This window comes from Bufo bufo, chromosome 9 (assembly GCF_905171765.1).
Source record: "Bufo bufo chromosome 9, aBufBuf1.1, whole genome shotgun sequence".
NCBI classification, from domain to species: domain Eukaryota; kingdom Metazoa; phylum Chordata; class Amphibia; order Anura; family Bufonidae; genus Bufo; species Bufo bufo.
The window spans coordinates 181,078,632-181,095,580 of record NC_053397.1 but is presented as its reverse complement, the minus strand read 5'-3'; the positions used below and the strand labels follow the sequence as shown (position 1 = coordinate 181,095,580).

At 43.1% G+C, this 16,949-nt stretch overlaps 1 protein-coding gene across 2 annotated transcripts in view; it reads left to right on the top strand.

The window, feature by feature from the left end:
• The first annotated feature begins 938 nt into the window (after positions 1–938).
• Positions 939–16,949, top strand: part of LOC120979189 (protein Wnt-7a) — a 77,679-nt gene continuing 61,668 nt past the window's right edge. The window contains exons 1-2 of one of the 2 annotated variants that reach the window (XM_040407774.1): positions 939–1,167; positions 1,552–1,677. In XM_040407774.1, the coding sequence (XP_040263708.1) occupies positions 1,607–1,677 (71 nt within the window). In that variant the 5' untranslated portion in view covers positions 939–1,167; positions 1,552–1,606. Of the gene's footprint in view, positions 1,168–1,253; positions 1,678–16,949 lie in introns of both variants that reach the window. The other variant, XM_040407773.1, reaches the window with a different exon arrangement.

The window sequence follows — 16,949 nt, the reverse complement described above, 5'->3', positions numbered from 1 at the left end:
ACCAGGGTTGTTCCTGCTGACAGATGCTCTTTAAATGACTGAAATACAAATGACACTAAATCTTTCCCCACAAAACGATATATCAATCTACATCAATATCAGATAGGTGCGGATTCTACCTCTGGGACCTGCTCCTGTCTCCAGGAGTTAGGAAGAGCGCACTGCGCAAGCGCAGCCACCCTCCATTCACTATTGGCTTGGCTATTTCTGGCAGTCCTATAGCGGTGAATGGAGAGGTGGTCGTGCATGTGCGGTGCGCTCTCTATTCACCGCTATGGGGCTTCCATGGGGCTATTTTCGGAACTCCTTCACTGCAGATAGGAGAGGGTCCCAGAGGTGGAACCTGCACCTATCCGAAATTGATGGCGATGTGCCATTAATATGTGTGATAGGTATTACGCTTTAATAACCCCTTTCATAGAAGAAGACGACACAATGAATAGCTAAAGGTACGTGACCCCTCTTCTCCAAGTTCACGTATAAGGATGACTAGCCCTGTATAGAGCTGCCCTGTCGCTATGCACCTGAATTACTCCCCATGCCAGGAGCAGACGGTTGGCGGTATTTTTTATTTTTTTCCTCCTCTCGTCTTTAAGTCAATCAATCAGAACTAAGTGAGGAGGGCATCTGTTTCAGACAACAATGGTCTATTTCTTTGTGGGTGCTGTCTAGCTTTTCTTTAATAAATTTTGATAAGATCTAAATAGATGAGGGTGGCGGGCGCAGGCTGTCTTGTCACTGGCTCACAAAGGAGGAGGGGTACTGTCAGAATATCCCAGGGCAACATAACATAACTTTAGGAAGGAAGCCGCAGAAAAATTACAAAAAAAAAAAAAAAAAGTTTAAGTCAAAGGAGCAGAGGGAGGGACGGTTGTATGAGTGGTAAACAGATATAACCAGCCCCCCTGCAGCATTGTCCATAGTACAGTAGAGGAACACCAAATGTCTACACACCCAGCTGCATCCCTCCCTGACAGCACAGGCTGAGATTCACAACACCAGAGGAATGTGCACAATGAAACAGGATCCCAGTGTCCTTCTGCCTCCAGGTATTCCTCCGGCGCAGTCTACCTGGTGACGATCACATGAAGACAGCCCTGGCCGAGGAAGCACCATGCTCGTTGCCCTTGCACAGCGACGCAGCTGCTGCAGAACCTCAAGCAACAGGTGAATGTTCTGCAGAGTTATCTTTTTTTTTTTTTTTTTTTTCTTTCTTCTTGAAGTTTTTCTTTTTTTTTCTCCCCACTCCAAAGCCATCGTAAAGGAGACATGGACTGGCTGATGGTGCAGCATTATCACTAGTGGGTGTAATCGCACACTCCCATCACTGAACGACTCTGAGTGTGACCTGCATACAAATCCCTGGGACCCCCTGAGCAGAGGAGTCAGAGGAGAGGGGGGTGGGCAGCACTCACTGACTGATCCTGGCTCAGCTTCTCTTGGGATTTACAAATCACTAAAACTGCCTGATCACATCACAAAAAGTGGGTTTGGTTTGCTGGGCTGTGTCTTTGATACTTTGACCTGGAGCTCCCCTGTCTGGTCCAACAGATTACCCCCAAGCGGTCAGCATTGATCACTGGTGAAGCCCCCCTAAACAAGGAATATGAACAGGAAGACGAGACGCTGGATCTTTCATATCTTTCTCAGTCTGGGGATTGTCTACATTAAGATAGGGTAAGTGACCCTGGAGACAATCAGCAGTGATGACTGGTGGCATCCACCCTGCTGACTGCACACTCCATTCATTCATTGATGAGGTAACAAGTTGTGAACTACTTTACAGGTGATTTCGCTGCAGGATTCCATCTCTGTAGCAGTGGTGTCCAACGTGTGGCTCTACAGCTCTTCCAAAACTACTACTCCCAGCATCTGTCAGATGTAGTTTCGCAAAAGCTGTAGAGACAGAGGTTGAAGATTACTTATAGGATGTTCTATATGGCGTCGTATAGCAGGTATTTCTTCATACTGTATATATTCAGGAATCTTTCCAAGGTCAACACATCTATAGTAATAGTATCTTTTTCTCTTTCTTTCTTTCTTTCTTTCTTTCTTTCTTTCTTTCTTTCTTTCTTTCTTTCTTTCTTTCTTTCTTTCTTTTGATTATCTATTATCTATCTATCTATGTATCTATCTATGTATCTATCTATCTATCTATCTATCTATCTATCTATATATATACGGTATCTTTCTTTCTTTCTTTTTTTCCATCTTTTGATTATCTATCTATCTATCTATATATATAGTTTCTTTCTTTTTCTTTCTTTCTTTCTTTCTTTCTTTCTTTCTTTCTTTCTTTCTTTCTTTCTTTCTTTCTTTCTTTCTTTCTTTCTTTCTTTCTTTCTTTCCATCCATCTTTCTTTCTTTCTTTCTTTTTAAATCTATCTATCTATCTATCTATCTATCTATTCTACCTCTCTCTGTCTATCTCTGTTTGTCTTACAACGTATTGGGGCTGTTATTTGTAGGTTTCTCCCTCCACTTCCATACTTTCTATTAGGACATGTTAACCCGATAGAAGTTCGTCCCAATAGTTGGTCCCATTTGATGTTAATGGACATTGCAGGGCTCTGTTTTCACTGCACCGTCACTTCCGGCCAATCAAAAGAAATTCTCCTGGCGGTATCAGCTGATCATGGGGGGGGGGGGGGGGGGGGGTATCCAATCAATCTGCAGGACGTCCTGGGATTAGCTTCTTCTTCTCAGTAGACGTAACACAATGTATGAGGCTTGTAATTACATTACATTGTCCGGCATAATAAAGGTAGCTTTAGATGTGGCCAAGGATGACCCTCGTACCTATTGTGCCAAAACCATTGGTCTCCTTTGAAGCCTCTGAATCGTTAGAGCACATTTTATTCTGGCTGGGACATTTTTTGGCAGTCTTTGTTGTGAAGAAATCTTGATGCTTTGGATTTATATTAGATATTGTATAGGCAGGGGTGTAGCCCGTAAGGGTGTAGAGGTAGCAGTCGTACCTGGACTGTGGTACCAGAGAGGGCCCAAAATGCTCTCTGTCACATAAAACTGGTGTACAGTGTTATCATTGGCTCCTGGTATGCTGGGGCCCAGCAGCTCAGAGGCAATCTTATGTCACTCTCGATTATTTGCTTCTGTTTAGGTCGGGAAAAATCACTACCTCTATGGCGAGCCTAACACAGGTCAATCATGTGAAAACTGGGTAATGAATGGAGGCGTTTATCAGTCTATACTTGTGTCCTACGTGTAGTAAATCATTGACCGCCCTGGTGCCACTTCCCCAGTTAATTAATGACATAAAAAATAGATCTGAATCAACCTCATAAATCCATAACGGAGTCACAATGAACATTTTCCAGGTCCACAGCGCTCTGCTTAGATTCCCCTCTCCTGGTGTATCACAGCTTGCATGGGACTTACATGGGTCCTTATCCTGTGGCTCTCATGCTTTTGTCTCTATCAAGGTTTGTTGAGAGTTGTAGTCCACGAGTTGGAGATTGGTGTACATTCTGTAGCCACAGGGTGGTCTCTTAAAAACATTTAAAAGGTTCCTCCACTTTTAACAAAATATCAGTGTGAATCCACATAGAATTCTTTGTATTTTTGGCCATACATTGTTTTATGTATTTTTTTATTTTGTATTATTCTATGTAGATTTCTTCACTCACATACATGTCACTCACATGTATGTCACTCACATGCATGTCACACACATACATGGTTGCTTACTTAAAATTCTGATGGTCTATTTGGGCCAGACAGTGCTTGAAGGGGTGAACACTTTAGCCTTATCCCCAGGACAATTGACTGATTGCCGGGGCTCCGACTGCTAGGAGAACGGTTTCCCTCAGTCCTGTAGAAATTATTGGAGTGGTGGTCACGCATGCCTATCACTGCTCTATTTTCATGGTGACTCCGGGGCCTGTGTTCTCGTGATCAATTGAGGCAGACCCCTAGTGGTCAGACACTTCCCATGCAATGAGTAGGGATTGAGTTGGAAACGCGTAAGCAAAGAGAGCTATGGGGACTGGGTATTGCGGATGTGCTAGCAGCAATCTAGCAGCCCATGTGCTCAGCTCTATACACAAAATCCAGGTGACAGGTTCCCTTTAAAGGACTATGACAGAATGACAATATACAGTCAGGTCCATAAATATTGGGACATCAACACAATTCTAACATTTTTGCCTGTATACACCACCACAATGGATTTAATATGAAACTAACAAGATGTGCTTTAACTGCAGACTGTCAGCTTTATTTTGAGGGTATTTACATCCAAATCAGGTGAAAGGTGTAGGAATTACAACAGTTTGCATATGTGCCTCCCACTTCTAAAGGGACCAAAAGTAATGGGACAGAATAATAATCATAAATCAAACTTTCACTTTTTAATACTTGGTTGCAAATCCTTTGCAGTCAATTACAGCCTGAAGTCTGGAACGCATAGACATCACCAGACGCTGGGTTTCATCTCTGGTGTTGCTCTGCCAGGCCTCTACTGCAACTGTCTTCAGTTCCTGCTTGTTTTTGGGGCATTTTCCCTTCAGTTTTGTCTTCAGCAAGTGAAATGCATGCTCAATCAGATTCAGGTCAGGTGATTGACTTGGCCATTGCATAACATTCCACTTCTTTCCCTTAAAAAACTCTTTGGTTGCTTTTGCAGTATGCTGTGCGTCATTGTCCATCTGCACTGTGAAGCGCCGTCCAATGAGTTCTGAAGCATTTGGCTGAATATGAGCAGATAATATTGCCCGAAACACTTCAGAATTCATCCTGCTGCTTTTGTCAGCAGTCACATGATCAATAAATACAAGAGAACCAGTTCCATTGGCAGCCATACATGCCCACGCCATGATACTACCACCACCATGCTACACTGATGAGGTGGTATGCTTAGGATCATGAGCAGTTCCTTTCATTCTCCATACTCTTCTCTTGCCATTTCTCTGGTACAAGTTGATCTTGGTCTCATCTGTCCATAGAAGGTTCCAGAACTATGAAGGCTTTTTAAGATGTCGTTTGGCAAACTCTAATCTGGCCTTCCTGTTTTTGAGGCTCACCAATGGTTTACATCTTGTGGTGAACCCTCTGTATTCACTCTGGTGAAGTCTTCTCTTGATTGTTGACTTTGACACAGATACACCTACCTCCTGGAGAGTGTTCTTGATCTGGCCAACTGTTGTGAAGGGTGTTTTCTTCAGCAGGGAAAGAATTCTTCGATCATCCACCACAGTTGTTTTCCGTGGTCTTCCGGGTCTTTTGGTGTTGCTGTGCTCACCGGTGCGTTCCTTTTTTTTAAGAATGTTCCAAACAGTTGTTTTGGCCACGCCTAATGTTTTTGCTATCTCTCTGATGTTTTTTTTTTGTTTTTTTTAGCCTAATGATGGCTTGCTTCACTGATAGTGACAGCTCTTTGGATCTCATCTTTAAAGTTGACAGCAACAGATTCCAAATGCAAATGGCACACTTGAAATGAACTCTGGACCTTTTATCTGCTCATTACAATTAAGATAATGAGGGAATAACACACACACCTGCCCATGGAACTGCTGAGAAGCCAATTGTCCCATTACTTTTGGTCCCTTAACAAGTGGGAGGCACATATGCAAACTGATATAATTCCTACACCGTTCACCTGATTTGGATGTAAATACCCTCAAATAAAGCTGACAGTCTGCAGTTACAGCACATCTTGTTTGTTTCATTTCAAATCCATTGTGGTGGTGTATAGAGTCAAAAATGTTAGAATTGTGTCGATGTCCCAATATTTATGGACCTGACTGTATATGGCCTATCATTAGGATGGGTAATCAATATGACACCGATTGGGGTCCAATTCTTAGCACCCATGGTGAGCAGCTGTTTCAAGTGGCTGCTGCCCTTCGGAGAGCGCTGTGTCCTCTTTATTGTTTACATTGCTCCCTAGACCTGCGTGCTGTACATTTGGTAGAATCTAAATTGAATTATCTTAAAGTGGTTTTCAGAGATTTCCATGTTGTGTAACAGATATGCCAATGTAGTTACTTACCTCGTGTACATCTTCCCCATGCTGTTTTTTCAGTTTGGACTCTCCTGACCCGTTTTCACCATGTAAACCAATCACTCTGGTTTGTTTCCATCCTGTATGTAGCACTTCCTGTTGCTGTATCCAACCAAACCCATGATGCACTTCTCCTTCCTCTACCACAGCTCCAGCCCCTAACAACACCCAGCTAGTTTATAGCTCCTCCCACCCAGCTAGTTACATAGACACTCCCCTATCACTGCCACGCCCATGGACATAACATCCCTGGAAATAAGAAAGAGCTACATGGACATGGTCATATGACCACAGCCCAGAACTGAAGACAGGAGCAAACGCTCATTCATCGGGCAATTCTGATCTTTAAGCAGGCTTAAAAATGTTTTGAAGCTGTGAATTTTTTGAGATGTTTTTGTTTTAATGGTGTTTTTTTTTGGGGGGGGTGGAGGAGGGGTCAAAACACTGCAGCTAGATATTACATTAAAAGGGTTGTCCAGCCTTTACTAAGTGATGGTCTATTCTTAGGATAGGCCATCACTAGATGATCGGAGTAAGTCAGCTAGTGATGGCCTATCCTGACGAAAGCCTTGACAGCCCCTTTAAGGAGGACCTGTCACCAATCCTATTTTAGTAAATTTTTGTCCTCTACATGACAGAACAATTATGAAGTATCCTTCCTTTGCTATTCCTTTTAGAAATTTAGAAATAAATTGACAACTGGGTATTACAATTCCCTTTGTAAAAAGTGTATGTACCTACACATTCTGTCAGCACTGATTGGATATTGCCAAAGTGTGTAAAGAACACACTCCCAAATGGCAACACCCAGTTATCAGTTTATTCATACATTTCTAGTAGGAATAACAGAGAAACAGCACAACACGGAGGAAACATGCTTCAGAATTATTATTTTATTGGAGAGCTGACAGGTCCTCTGTAAAGCTTCATGTACAGAACGGCCACATATGGATCCACAAAAACAATGGATGTGTGTACGGCCCCAGAGAAATAAATGGGTCAGTGTGCCATCAGCACAAAATACGGACAGCACACAGATGAAAAAATATGGTTTTGTGTATGAGGCCTAAAGGCTAGGGATGAGCGAACTTCTGTTTTAGAAGTTCGGGTTCCATAATGCAATTCTGTGGAAACCCGAACCTGAATGTGAACTTTTAAAACAGACGTTCTCTCATCCCTACTAAAGACCATAGCAAATTTTTGAAAGCCTTAATTAGTAGTGTTGATTGAGCATGCTCGGCCGCACACCATTTTGACTTGAGCATCGTGGCCGAACACCACGTGTGCTCGAGTCATTGTATTTAAATCTAATTTAGCCTCTATTTCTGAAAAGTTTCTGCCGGGATTTGAACTCACAACCTTCTACATTAGAGACAAGAACCTCAATCACTCCGCAATAAAGCTGAATGATAAATTTTGTCAGAAAAAAGGTTAACATGCAGCTCTATAGCGTAGTGGTTAAGGTTTTTGCCTCTAATGTAGAAGGTTGTGAGTCCAAATCCCGGCAGAAACATTTCAGAAATAGAGGCTAAATTAAATTGCTATAGTTTATATTTTTTTTAGTAATTGTAAAAAATGGATGGTACTAAATAAATGTGCAATTACTAAAAACAAACAATCAAAAAAATAATATATACAGTGCTGCCCATAATTATTCATACCCCTTGCAAATTTTTACTTAAAGTTACTTTTCCCACGGGAAATGACATAGGTGTCTCCCAAAATATAATAAGACGATGTACAAGAGGCATTATTGTGTAAAAAAACATTTCTCAGCTTTTATTTACATTTGAGCAAACTTGCTGGTTGAATAAAAATAACTTTAGGTCAAAATTTGCCAGGGGTATGAATAATTATGGGCAGCACTGTATATATAGATAAAATTATACTTCTGATATATATGAATGCATAATATGTGGGAAGCTACTACTGATGTTTTTAGCCATAATATATTCTAAATATATAATAACTAGCAGAAGGACCCCGCTTCGCATGGGTATATTTAATCTATTTCATTTCATGTTTCTGTGTGTCGTTAAAAGATATTGAGAGTATCCCCATTAACAGTGACCTCCACAGTGCCTGCCCCTTTAACAGTGACCTCCACAGTGCCCACCGCTTTAACAGTGACCTCCACAGCGGCCTGCCCCTTTAATAATGACCCCTCTCCATTAACAGTGACCTCCACAGCAGCTGCCACTTTAATTGTGGCCCCTGCCAACTTAACAGTGTCCTCCACAGCGCCCTGCCCCTTTAATAGTGGCCCCACTCCATTAACAGTGAACTCCACAGCCCCCTGCCCCTTTAAGGCTAGGGCTACATGACGACATGTGTCGCGCGACATTTTGTGGTACCAATGTCGCGCAACAATTTTTATAATGATAGGCTATGGTGTCGCACTGCGACATGCTGCGACTGCAATGCGACAGTCGCAAAATATCCATCCAAGTTGGATGCATGTAGCAGTGTAATTGTGCCCTATGTGTCGTGCGACTTATTGTCGTCCTGTAATCCTAGCCTAAAGCTAACCTACAGCAGTGAAGAAAAATGTCTGGGTTCTTATGTAAAACTGGAGTAAAACTGTGTGTATGTGGAGACTAAGGCCTGTGAGCTTCTATTGACTGATAAGGTACATGTGACCGTGTGTATGGCAGTTGGGATATGAAGAGAAAGACTTGCAGGCTTGTATTGGCTAATACAGGTAATTTTTTGGGAATATCTCAGGAACGGTACGTCCTAGAGAGCTGAGACCCCCACAAGATTTCTTTCCAGGTAGCAAGGGATGTGTATACCAAGTTTTGCTGAAATCAATGGTTGCGTTTTTCGCGGAACATACATACATATATACGTCCTTCTTTATATATATATAGATATATATATATATATAGATATATGTAAATACATTATGGCTAAAAACTTATATATAAATAAAATTTAGCCTCAATTTCTGAAATGTTTCTGCTGGGATTTGAGCTCACAACCTTCTACATTAGAGCCAAGAACCTTAACCACTACACTATAGAGCTGCATGTTAACCTGCAGTTAAATATAAAATGATACTTCTGCTGTATAGGAATACTTACTACACGAGAAACTACTATGAGGTTTTTCTGACACAGTTTATCATTCAGCTTTATAGCTGAGTGGTTATGGTTCTTGCCTCTAATGTATAAGGTTGTGTTCAAATTCCAGCAGAAGCTTTTCAGAAATAGAGGCTAAATGAGATTTAAATACACTGGGTGTCCCCAAGCACTGACTCCATATATGGACATAGCTATATATGGAGTCAGAGCAGGGACTTCTAAGCGCAGACTTACACGGGGGGATTCCCCCACTGTACAGCAATCTTCTGCATAGACCTCAGTGGTACCTGGCACCCTCCCATCTTCAGAGCAGGGGGTGCCTGGTTTAATGCTTGTGTTCTGTAGAGCACCCAAGCATCCCAAAGTGTTCTACTCGAGCACCCGAGCACTTTGGTGCTCGATCAACACTATTCATTAGTATTGAGTGAATTTCAGGGAAAATTCGATTCGCTGTGAACCCAGATTTCCTCGTGCTTCATGGTAGCAAATATATTTTTCCTGAATGGCTGTAAAAAATAAAAAAAGGCATACTTAACTCTTCTGTTTGAGCACGAAGATCTGGCCACCACCATCTTGATTAAAGATGACCGGCTGACATGATGACATCATTAGGTGCCACGTGGGATTTTCAATCAAGATGGTGGCGGCCAGCTCTTCGCGATCAAACGGAGGTTAGTATGATTTTTATTTTTTTAGTTTACACTGTATTATTACTGTCAGATGTAGCAATCAGCTATGAATGCGGCATCTGAGGGGTACAATGACTGGGGGGGGGGGGGGGGGCGGCACAATCACCGCTCCGAGTCATTGCACCCACTGCTTATTACTTACAAAGAAATGTGCTTTGTGTCGAAGTAATTCGTCATAAAGTGAATTTTTTTGTAAAATTTGGCGAATACTTTGCTCATCTCTACTCTTCATTTGCATCATTTTTATTTTTATAATTTTTTGGCTTTTTTTTTTTCAAAGTGTAGCCTGCCTTTGCATTTTTCTGTAAATATTCCAAAATAATAAAAAAAAATGCCACCAAAAGTCATGAAAAATGCTTGACATTCATGACATTTTTGACAAACATTTAAAAACACTGAAAGAATACTGTGCGTGAAAGAGGTCTCATAAAGTTCAGTTTCAGCTCTGCTACATGTGCACGTGTGTAAAGCAGTGAACACCACAGAAAAAGGTACGGCATAAATCCCCATTGTTGAAATTTCCATGCGTGGTAGTGAGAGCGCTCAGTGCTGCAGACCTTGCCGTACAACCGTACAGTCTTTAATTTATGACTCAGGAAGTGTTTGTCACATTTTGGCACGAGCCTCTGGCTTTTTATCTGTGTTATAATTATAGCAAAAAATAAAGGCAGAAAAAAAACACATAAACTGATAGGGAAAGGCGAGGCTCGAACCTCCACAAAATGTCCACACTCTTTCCTTTAAACGTCATTGGTGTGATTACAGTACCACCAGCAACTTTGGGAAAGGGGAAAGTTGTTTAGTAACAAATCTGGAACATGGAAAATCAAGTGTGAGCAGTAAATCTAGATGTTCCCTGCCATGTGCACTTCATGGAACTTGTCATTGCTCCGGCATCCAGTGGGAGGCAAAAGGTTAACAGGGTAGAGGCGTTCAGTAGAGCGATTTATCATGGGCCACGTTTGATTAAGCAAGCTGGAGTATTGGTAGTATGTGATCACCTACTGCCCTCAGTAGTTACTACAGTAGGTGCCTAAATGCTATTATGTAATCATAACCATTCTACCACCCTTAAAGGGGCTGCCCACACCTGGGCATCTTTTCTGCAGATCCCCCGACGTGGCCAGACCTGCAATGGGAATCATACTTACCTGATCCTTGCCGCTGGGTCCATCACTCCCCCTAAGGCGGAGCAGATCTCAGATCTCTCTGCATCAACATCTGGTTTGAGGCGGTCATCTGGCTGCTGCAGTGGTGATGTATTGCCCACGTGTCATGTCGCTAGATCATGCGATGCGTGGGTGATACGTCACTGCCACGGCCAGTCATTGGCTGCAGGGTCAAACCGGGTGTTGATGTGGGGAGATCTGCATGGGCCAGCTGGGAACTTAAAGTGGCCCTGGAAAAGAAACTAAAAAGTGGGTCCATGTTGTAGGCGGGTCAAAAACTGACAGAAGATGGGGCACCACAAGTAGGCAGGGACAACACAAGTAGGCAAATACAACAGAAGTAGGGGGGGGGCAGCAATACTGTAGAGTAGCAGCACAAATACTGTGGCCCCAGCAGAATCAAATACCACAGTGCAGCACAAAATACTGCCGCCTTCACCACAGTATTCAACTGTATCACCGTCCTGAGGACGGTGATACAGTTAAGTTCAGGAGGGGACCTGAGGCTTTTGGCAAGGTGCAAGTACTTGATGTTCCTAGCATGAATTAATGCTTAGAGCATCAGATCTTTATGTACCAGGCTGGAGGCCGTGAAGAGGGCTTGGGCGGCCCCCTGGGCATCAGCCCACCAGGAAATTTCCGTGTAGGGTGTGTGGCCAATATGCCTCTGGAGACCTAAGACCTGTGGCTCTCGAGGGGGAGCAATGGTGCCAGAACCCAGCATTGAGGATCAGATAAGTATGATTCACAATGAGGGTCCAGCCACGCTGAGGGGTCTGTAAAAAAAAAGGTCCTCAGGGGTTGTTCATCTTTTTAAATTTGTTAAATTTCAACTTGAGCCTTCTGTTCTCAAGCCATACTCACCTGCTTCCTGCCGTCCTATTCCACCTATCTGGGCCCCTTTACTGGTCTTCTAGTCCAGCCTGTGGACAGGGTCACATGCACTGCCACAGCCAATGACTGGAGTCACCGGTATTGTGTTCTCAAGTGGCACTTTACTGCTGGGTCACATGCCATTTGGGGACACATCACTACAGAAGCCACTGATTGGCTGTAGAGGCACATATGACCCCGTACATAAAGAAGTTTACAGATGAGGATGGAAGACCAGTGAAGGGAGCCAAGAACAGAATGGCAGGAAGCAGATGAGTATGTTTTGTTCCACCGACATGGCAGGCTGGGTTTGTAATTTAAAAAAGTAAGGAAAGCTGGAAAACCCCTTTAAATGGACACTCCCATGTCGTATGGCCTGCTATGGTCCCATACACTACCTCCATGTTACTATGATTTTATATGGATATCCTCCAATACAAAAATACCTCCACATAAATGAATCAAAATTCAGCTTTATTGAATACAAAAAAATATTTTTATCTTTATCCCCGGAAGAAGCCTTAGGGCGAAACGGCGTTGGGAAGAGGACGCTGCAGAGTCGGTCCATAATCCATATGTAGGTGTTATTGCTATGTGATCACATGATCCCCATATCACTACGTCTAAGCTATTAACTGGCTCTGTTGAGCTTTTTCTATATGACGATTGCAAGTGTTGGGTGCATAATAATTTATTTGACTTTTGACATAGGTGAATTTGTGTAGACTGCTGCTATGTTTATGTCTATTTATTTCTTTGTATTCAATGAAGCTGAGTTTTGATTAATTTATGTGGAGGTATTTTTGTATTGGAGGGCATTCAAGGTAGTAGATGTACTTCCACTACATATAAAGTGGTATATCCCGGTTAGTACATTAGGTGTATATTTATATGGATATGTAGTGACTCTGTGTGCCACCAATACAAGACTTACTTTGGGTTTTGCTTGAGGCTTACAATAATCCACATGCATCCAAAAAGAAGATCAGGTGCCCATAGCAAGCAATATGACCTTATTTAATTTTACAATACCTTTGTAATAGAGTGTTCAATGGTACACGGCGCAATTTATTTTTTGGGGATTAGCGAGAGGGGAATGTAACACTCAGTTGTCATTTTTTTCATAATCAGGAGGGATAACAGAGGAATGGCACATTACAGAGTTATGAGAAAAGACATTTCATAATATGTATTTCATGGTAAATACACTGACATGTCAATGCAGTACCCCAGACCAGGTTTATAATGTAAATGCTTTGTAATATTCAAGTTGCTGATTAGCACTTACTGCGAATCTGCTGCCCCTTTGTGTTTACACTCCATAACTGAAGGACCTTCGATGACATCATAGTCATGTGATCTTTTCAGCAGTGGAAGTGTAGGTAGGACCTGTGATGAGATCACTGTCATGTGACCAGTGCAGAAAGAGGCAGCGCTCAGCAGTGGAGACCTGTGATGCCATGGAATGAATGTAAGTGCCAGAGAAATGCTGGGAGATGTGGTTCTCCCCATATACCTCCTCCTCCTCCCTGCTTAGTGGGAGGGAAATATGTTATTTAACTGGGACTGTATGTTAGAGGGGCTGAAGGGAGGGCAGGGGTGTCAGTTACATAGGACTGTATGTTATAGAAGATTGGAGGGAGATTACTGGTGTTATTTACATGGGACTGGATATTTTAGAAGACTGGAGGGTAAGGAGTGGTTATTTATATGGGACTATGTGTTGGAGGGGGTGAAGGAGGGGATTTAAGTTATTTGCATAGGACTGTATGTTATAGAGAACTGTAGGGAAGAGAAGTTATTTACATAGGACTGTAGGGAGAGGACTGGTGTTATTTACATGGGACTGCATGGTATAGAATACTAAAGGGAGAGGAGTGAAGTTATTTACATGGGACTGCATGGTATAGAAGACTGTAAGGAAGATAGGTTATTTACATGGGACTGTATCATATAGAAGACTGGTGGGAGACAACTGGTGTTATTTACATGGGACTGCATGGTATAGAAGACTCGAGGGAGAGGACGGGCATTATAATTTATGGGGGCACTACAGAGATGATTATAACTCCGGGGGGTATGGCAGGAGGTATTATAATTACAGGGGGCACTGCAGGGAACATTATAAATACTGTGGGCAGTGGTGGAGGGCATTACTACTACTGAGGGCTGTATAGAAGTGCCTTATAGATTATAAGAGGTGCCCTATAGGGAGGCCTTATTAGTACTGAGGGCACTGTAGGGAGCCTTATTACCACTGGGGATACTATTTGGGGGTGGATTCTGCCTGGCAGTGAGCCTGGTTGATGTCACTGGCACTGATGGACATGCTTTAGCGCTGCCTTAGCCTGTAAAATGGCTAGGGCAGCGCTAAAGCCACCCATCAGTGCCGGTCTGTGTTGGGCCCATGTTCATATATGCCTGCATTATTGAGAAAAAAAATGAATATTTGAATATATGCAAATGATCCTCTAGGAGCAACGGGGGCGTTACCATTACACCTAGAGGCTCTGCTGACTCTACAACTGCAGCTCCCTGTCTGGGAGGACCTGGCAGTGAAAATGTCATCCCACCGGGCCATGTTAAAGTGCGGCAATTACAGAGAGAGCGGAGCCTCTAGGTGTAATGGTAACGCCCTCATTTATATATAATAAAACATCATTTTCTCAGTAATGCAGGCACATAAGAACATGGGACCAACACAGATGCCTTCAGCTGCCAAGCGCACACATAACAGGTCAGTCCTTTAATTGTCCAAGTGTATGAGGTAGTCCTGAGGGATAGCTGAAGGCCTAGGGAGCATTTTACCATCGGCTATGGACTTCATTGGGGGGAGAAAGCTGGCACTAAAGTGCCTAGGGCAGCATCAAGTCTAAATATGGACCTGGCCCCACAGCAGTAGCAGGATGTAGTGTCAGACATCACACTGCTGGTCTGTGTATGAGGAGGAGCGGTGCGGCCGGAAATCTGCTGTCCTCCTACACAGACCAGCAGAGCAATGTGTGACACTACATCCTGCTACTGCTGTGGAGCGCCAGCGGCTGAACTGTGATCATGGGGAACTAAGTGAGTATATTTTTTTAACTTCCTGTGAAGGGGGCACATAACTTTTTTTTTTATTTAACATCTTTATTACTATGAAAAGCAAATACACAACGTACAGTTAAAGCTTATTAAACATTTTCTCAACATTTTTCCCGCTTAACCCCATTATCCCCCCACCCTGCGATCATCCTCATTGTGTTAGCACACGGTCTTGTCCCGCTTTTTTGCCATATATATGCATGAAAAAATCGCCTTATAAAGTACTCTTCTCCAGCTCCACAAGTCACGGTAGAAGTCAAGGGGGTAGCCCTTCCCTCACTCCAGGCTGTAACTCCCCTGCCCTAACCCCGCCTCTATGCAGTCTAATTGACACCCGGCTCAGTCGCCGGGACCGCGCTTGTACAGGCTGCGCATGCGCCGTCGGACTCAAGCGCGATCCTGTAACTGAATCGCGCATGTGCCGTCCCCGATGCCTGCCTGTCTTCTCTTCCTCACGCGCGCGCGCGCCCCGATCTTCACGCTCCATGCGTCCACGTGATCACTGTTGACTTGCCGCAGATCGCAAGCCAGTGATCATCTGGGGCATTGCTATCATATTCAGCAGGTATTATATGTCAAAAACTCCGCATATTTCATGGGGCTATCTATCTATACATAGATATACACATGTGACAAACCCAGATTTAATTAGATGGCTATCTTGAAGACAGGCAGGCATCGGGGACGGCACATGCGCGATTCAGTTACAGGATCGCGCTTGAGTCCGACGGCGCATGCGCCGCCTGTACAAGCGCGGTCCCGGTGACTGAGCCGGGTGTCAGCATAGAGGCGGGGTTAGGGCAGGGGAGTTACAGCCTGGAGTGAGGGAAGGGCTACCCCCTTGACTTCTATCGTGACTTGTGGAGCTGGAGAAGAGTACTTTTATAAGGCGATTTTTTCATGCATATACATGGCAGAAAAGCGGGACAAGACTGTGTGCTAACACAATGAGGATGATCTATAAGGTACTTTTGATAGTTTATTAAGTGAAATGCAGGTGAAAGGTTCGCTTTAACCCATTTCTCTAATCCACCTTATTAACCAGGTTTATCCAATTGTTTACCTCTGGGGCATGGCGTGCAAACCAGTTCCCGACTAATCAGGAGCCTGGCCAATAGTAATGTTCTGCATAGTAGAATCTTTTGGGGTTTATGGCTACTTAATGTGGAAAGATCGTTCAGCAAAAACAATTGTGGCTCAAGAGGAATCTGTACTTTTAATTTGTGGGTGAGAAGATTGTTAATACCACTCCAGTATGCCCCGAGTTCTGGGCATGCCCAGATCAAATGTAGATAATCTGCACCATCAGTGTCACAACGAGGACACTTGGAGGTATCTCTTATTCCACACTTGTTTAACCAAACAGGGGTAACATATAATCTGTGATAAATGTTAAACTGTACTAGAACATGATTAAAGTTAAAGGAAAGTGCATCTGGATTAGTGAAAATGCTCCCCCACCCTACCAAACCTCTCATTTAAAGGAGAAGAATTATCTATTTCTAACAGTGATTTATCCTCCAAACTAAAAAGTGCCGAGCAAAGCTGAAAATACCTAAACCAAGATAGATTCTCTACATTATGTGATAATTCCACAAACGACTTAATTTCTCAGTTCTTAACCACCTGTGCCGTATAGAGAATCCCATTCTTTTGCCAGAATTGATCCCTTGCTATACCATCTAATGTCTGTAAGTGAGTATTGTGCCAGAGAGGCGTGAATATAAGTGATCCCCTTACCCCCAACCATCCTCTAGTAGTAGCCCACATTTTCAATAGTCATTTTTTAGTCCCTTTATGGCCCCAGTCCCTATTATTCAATAGCCCAGATTCCAAGAGCGTGAATATATTATTATGTACAGAGCTTCTTACTAGGCTGCTTAAGGAAGTACTATTTGGCCATTCATTGCACATCCATAGCTGAGCAGCGATGAAATATCCTTTAAAGCATGGGAGATTTAAACCCCCCTGCTCCAGCGGCTTATATAAATATTCTAATTTGAGTCTCACTCGTTTTCTTCCCCAAATC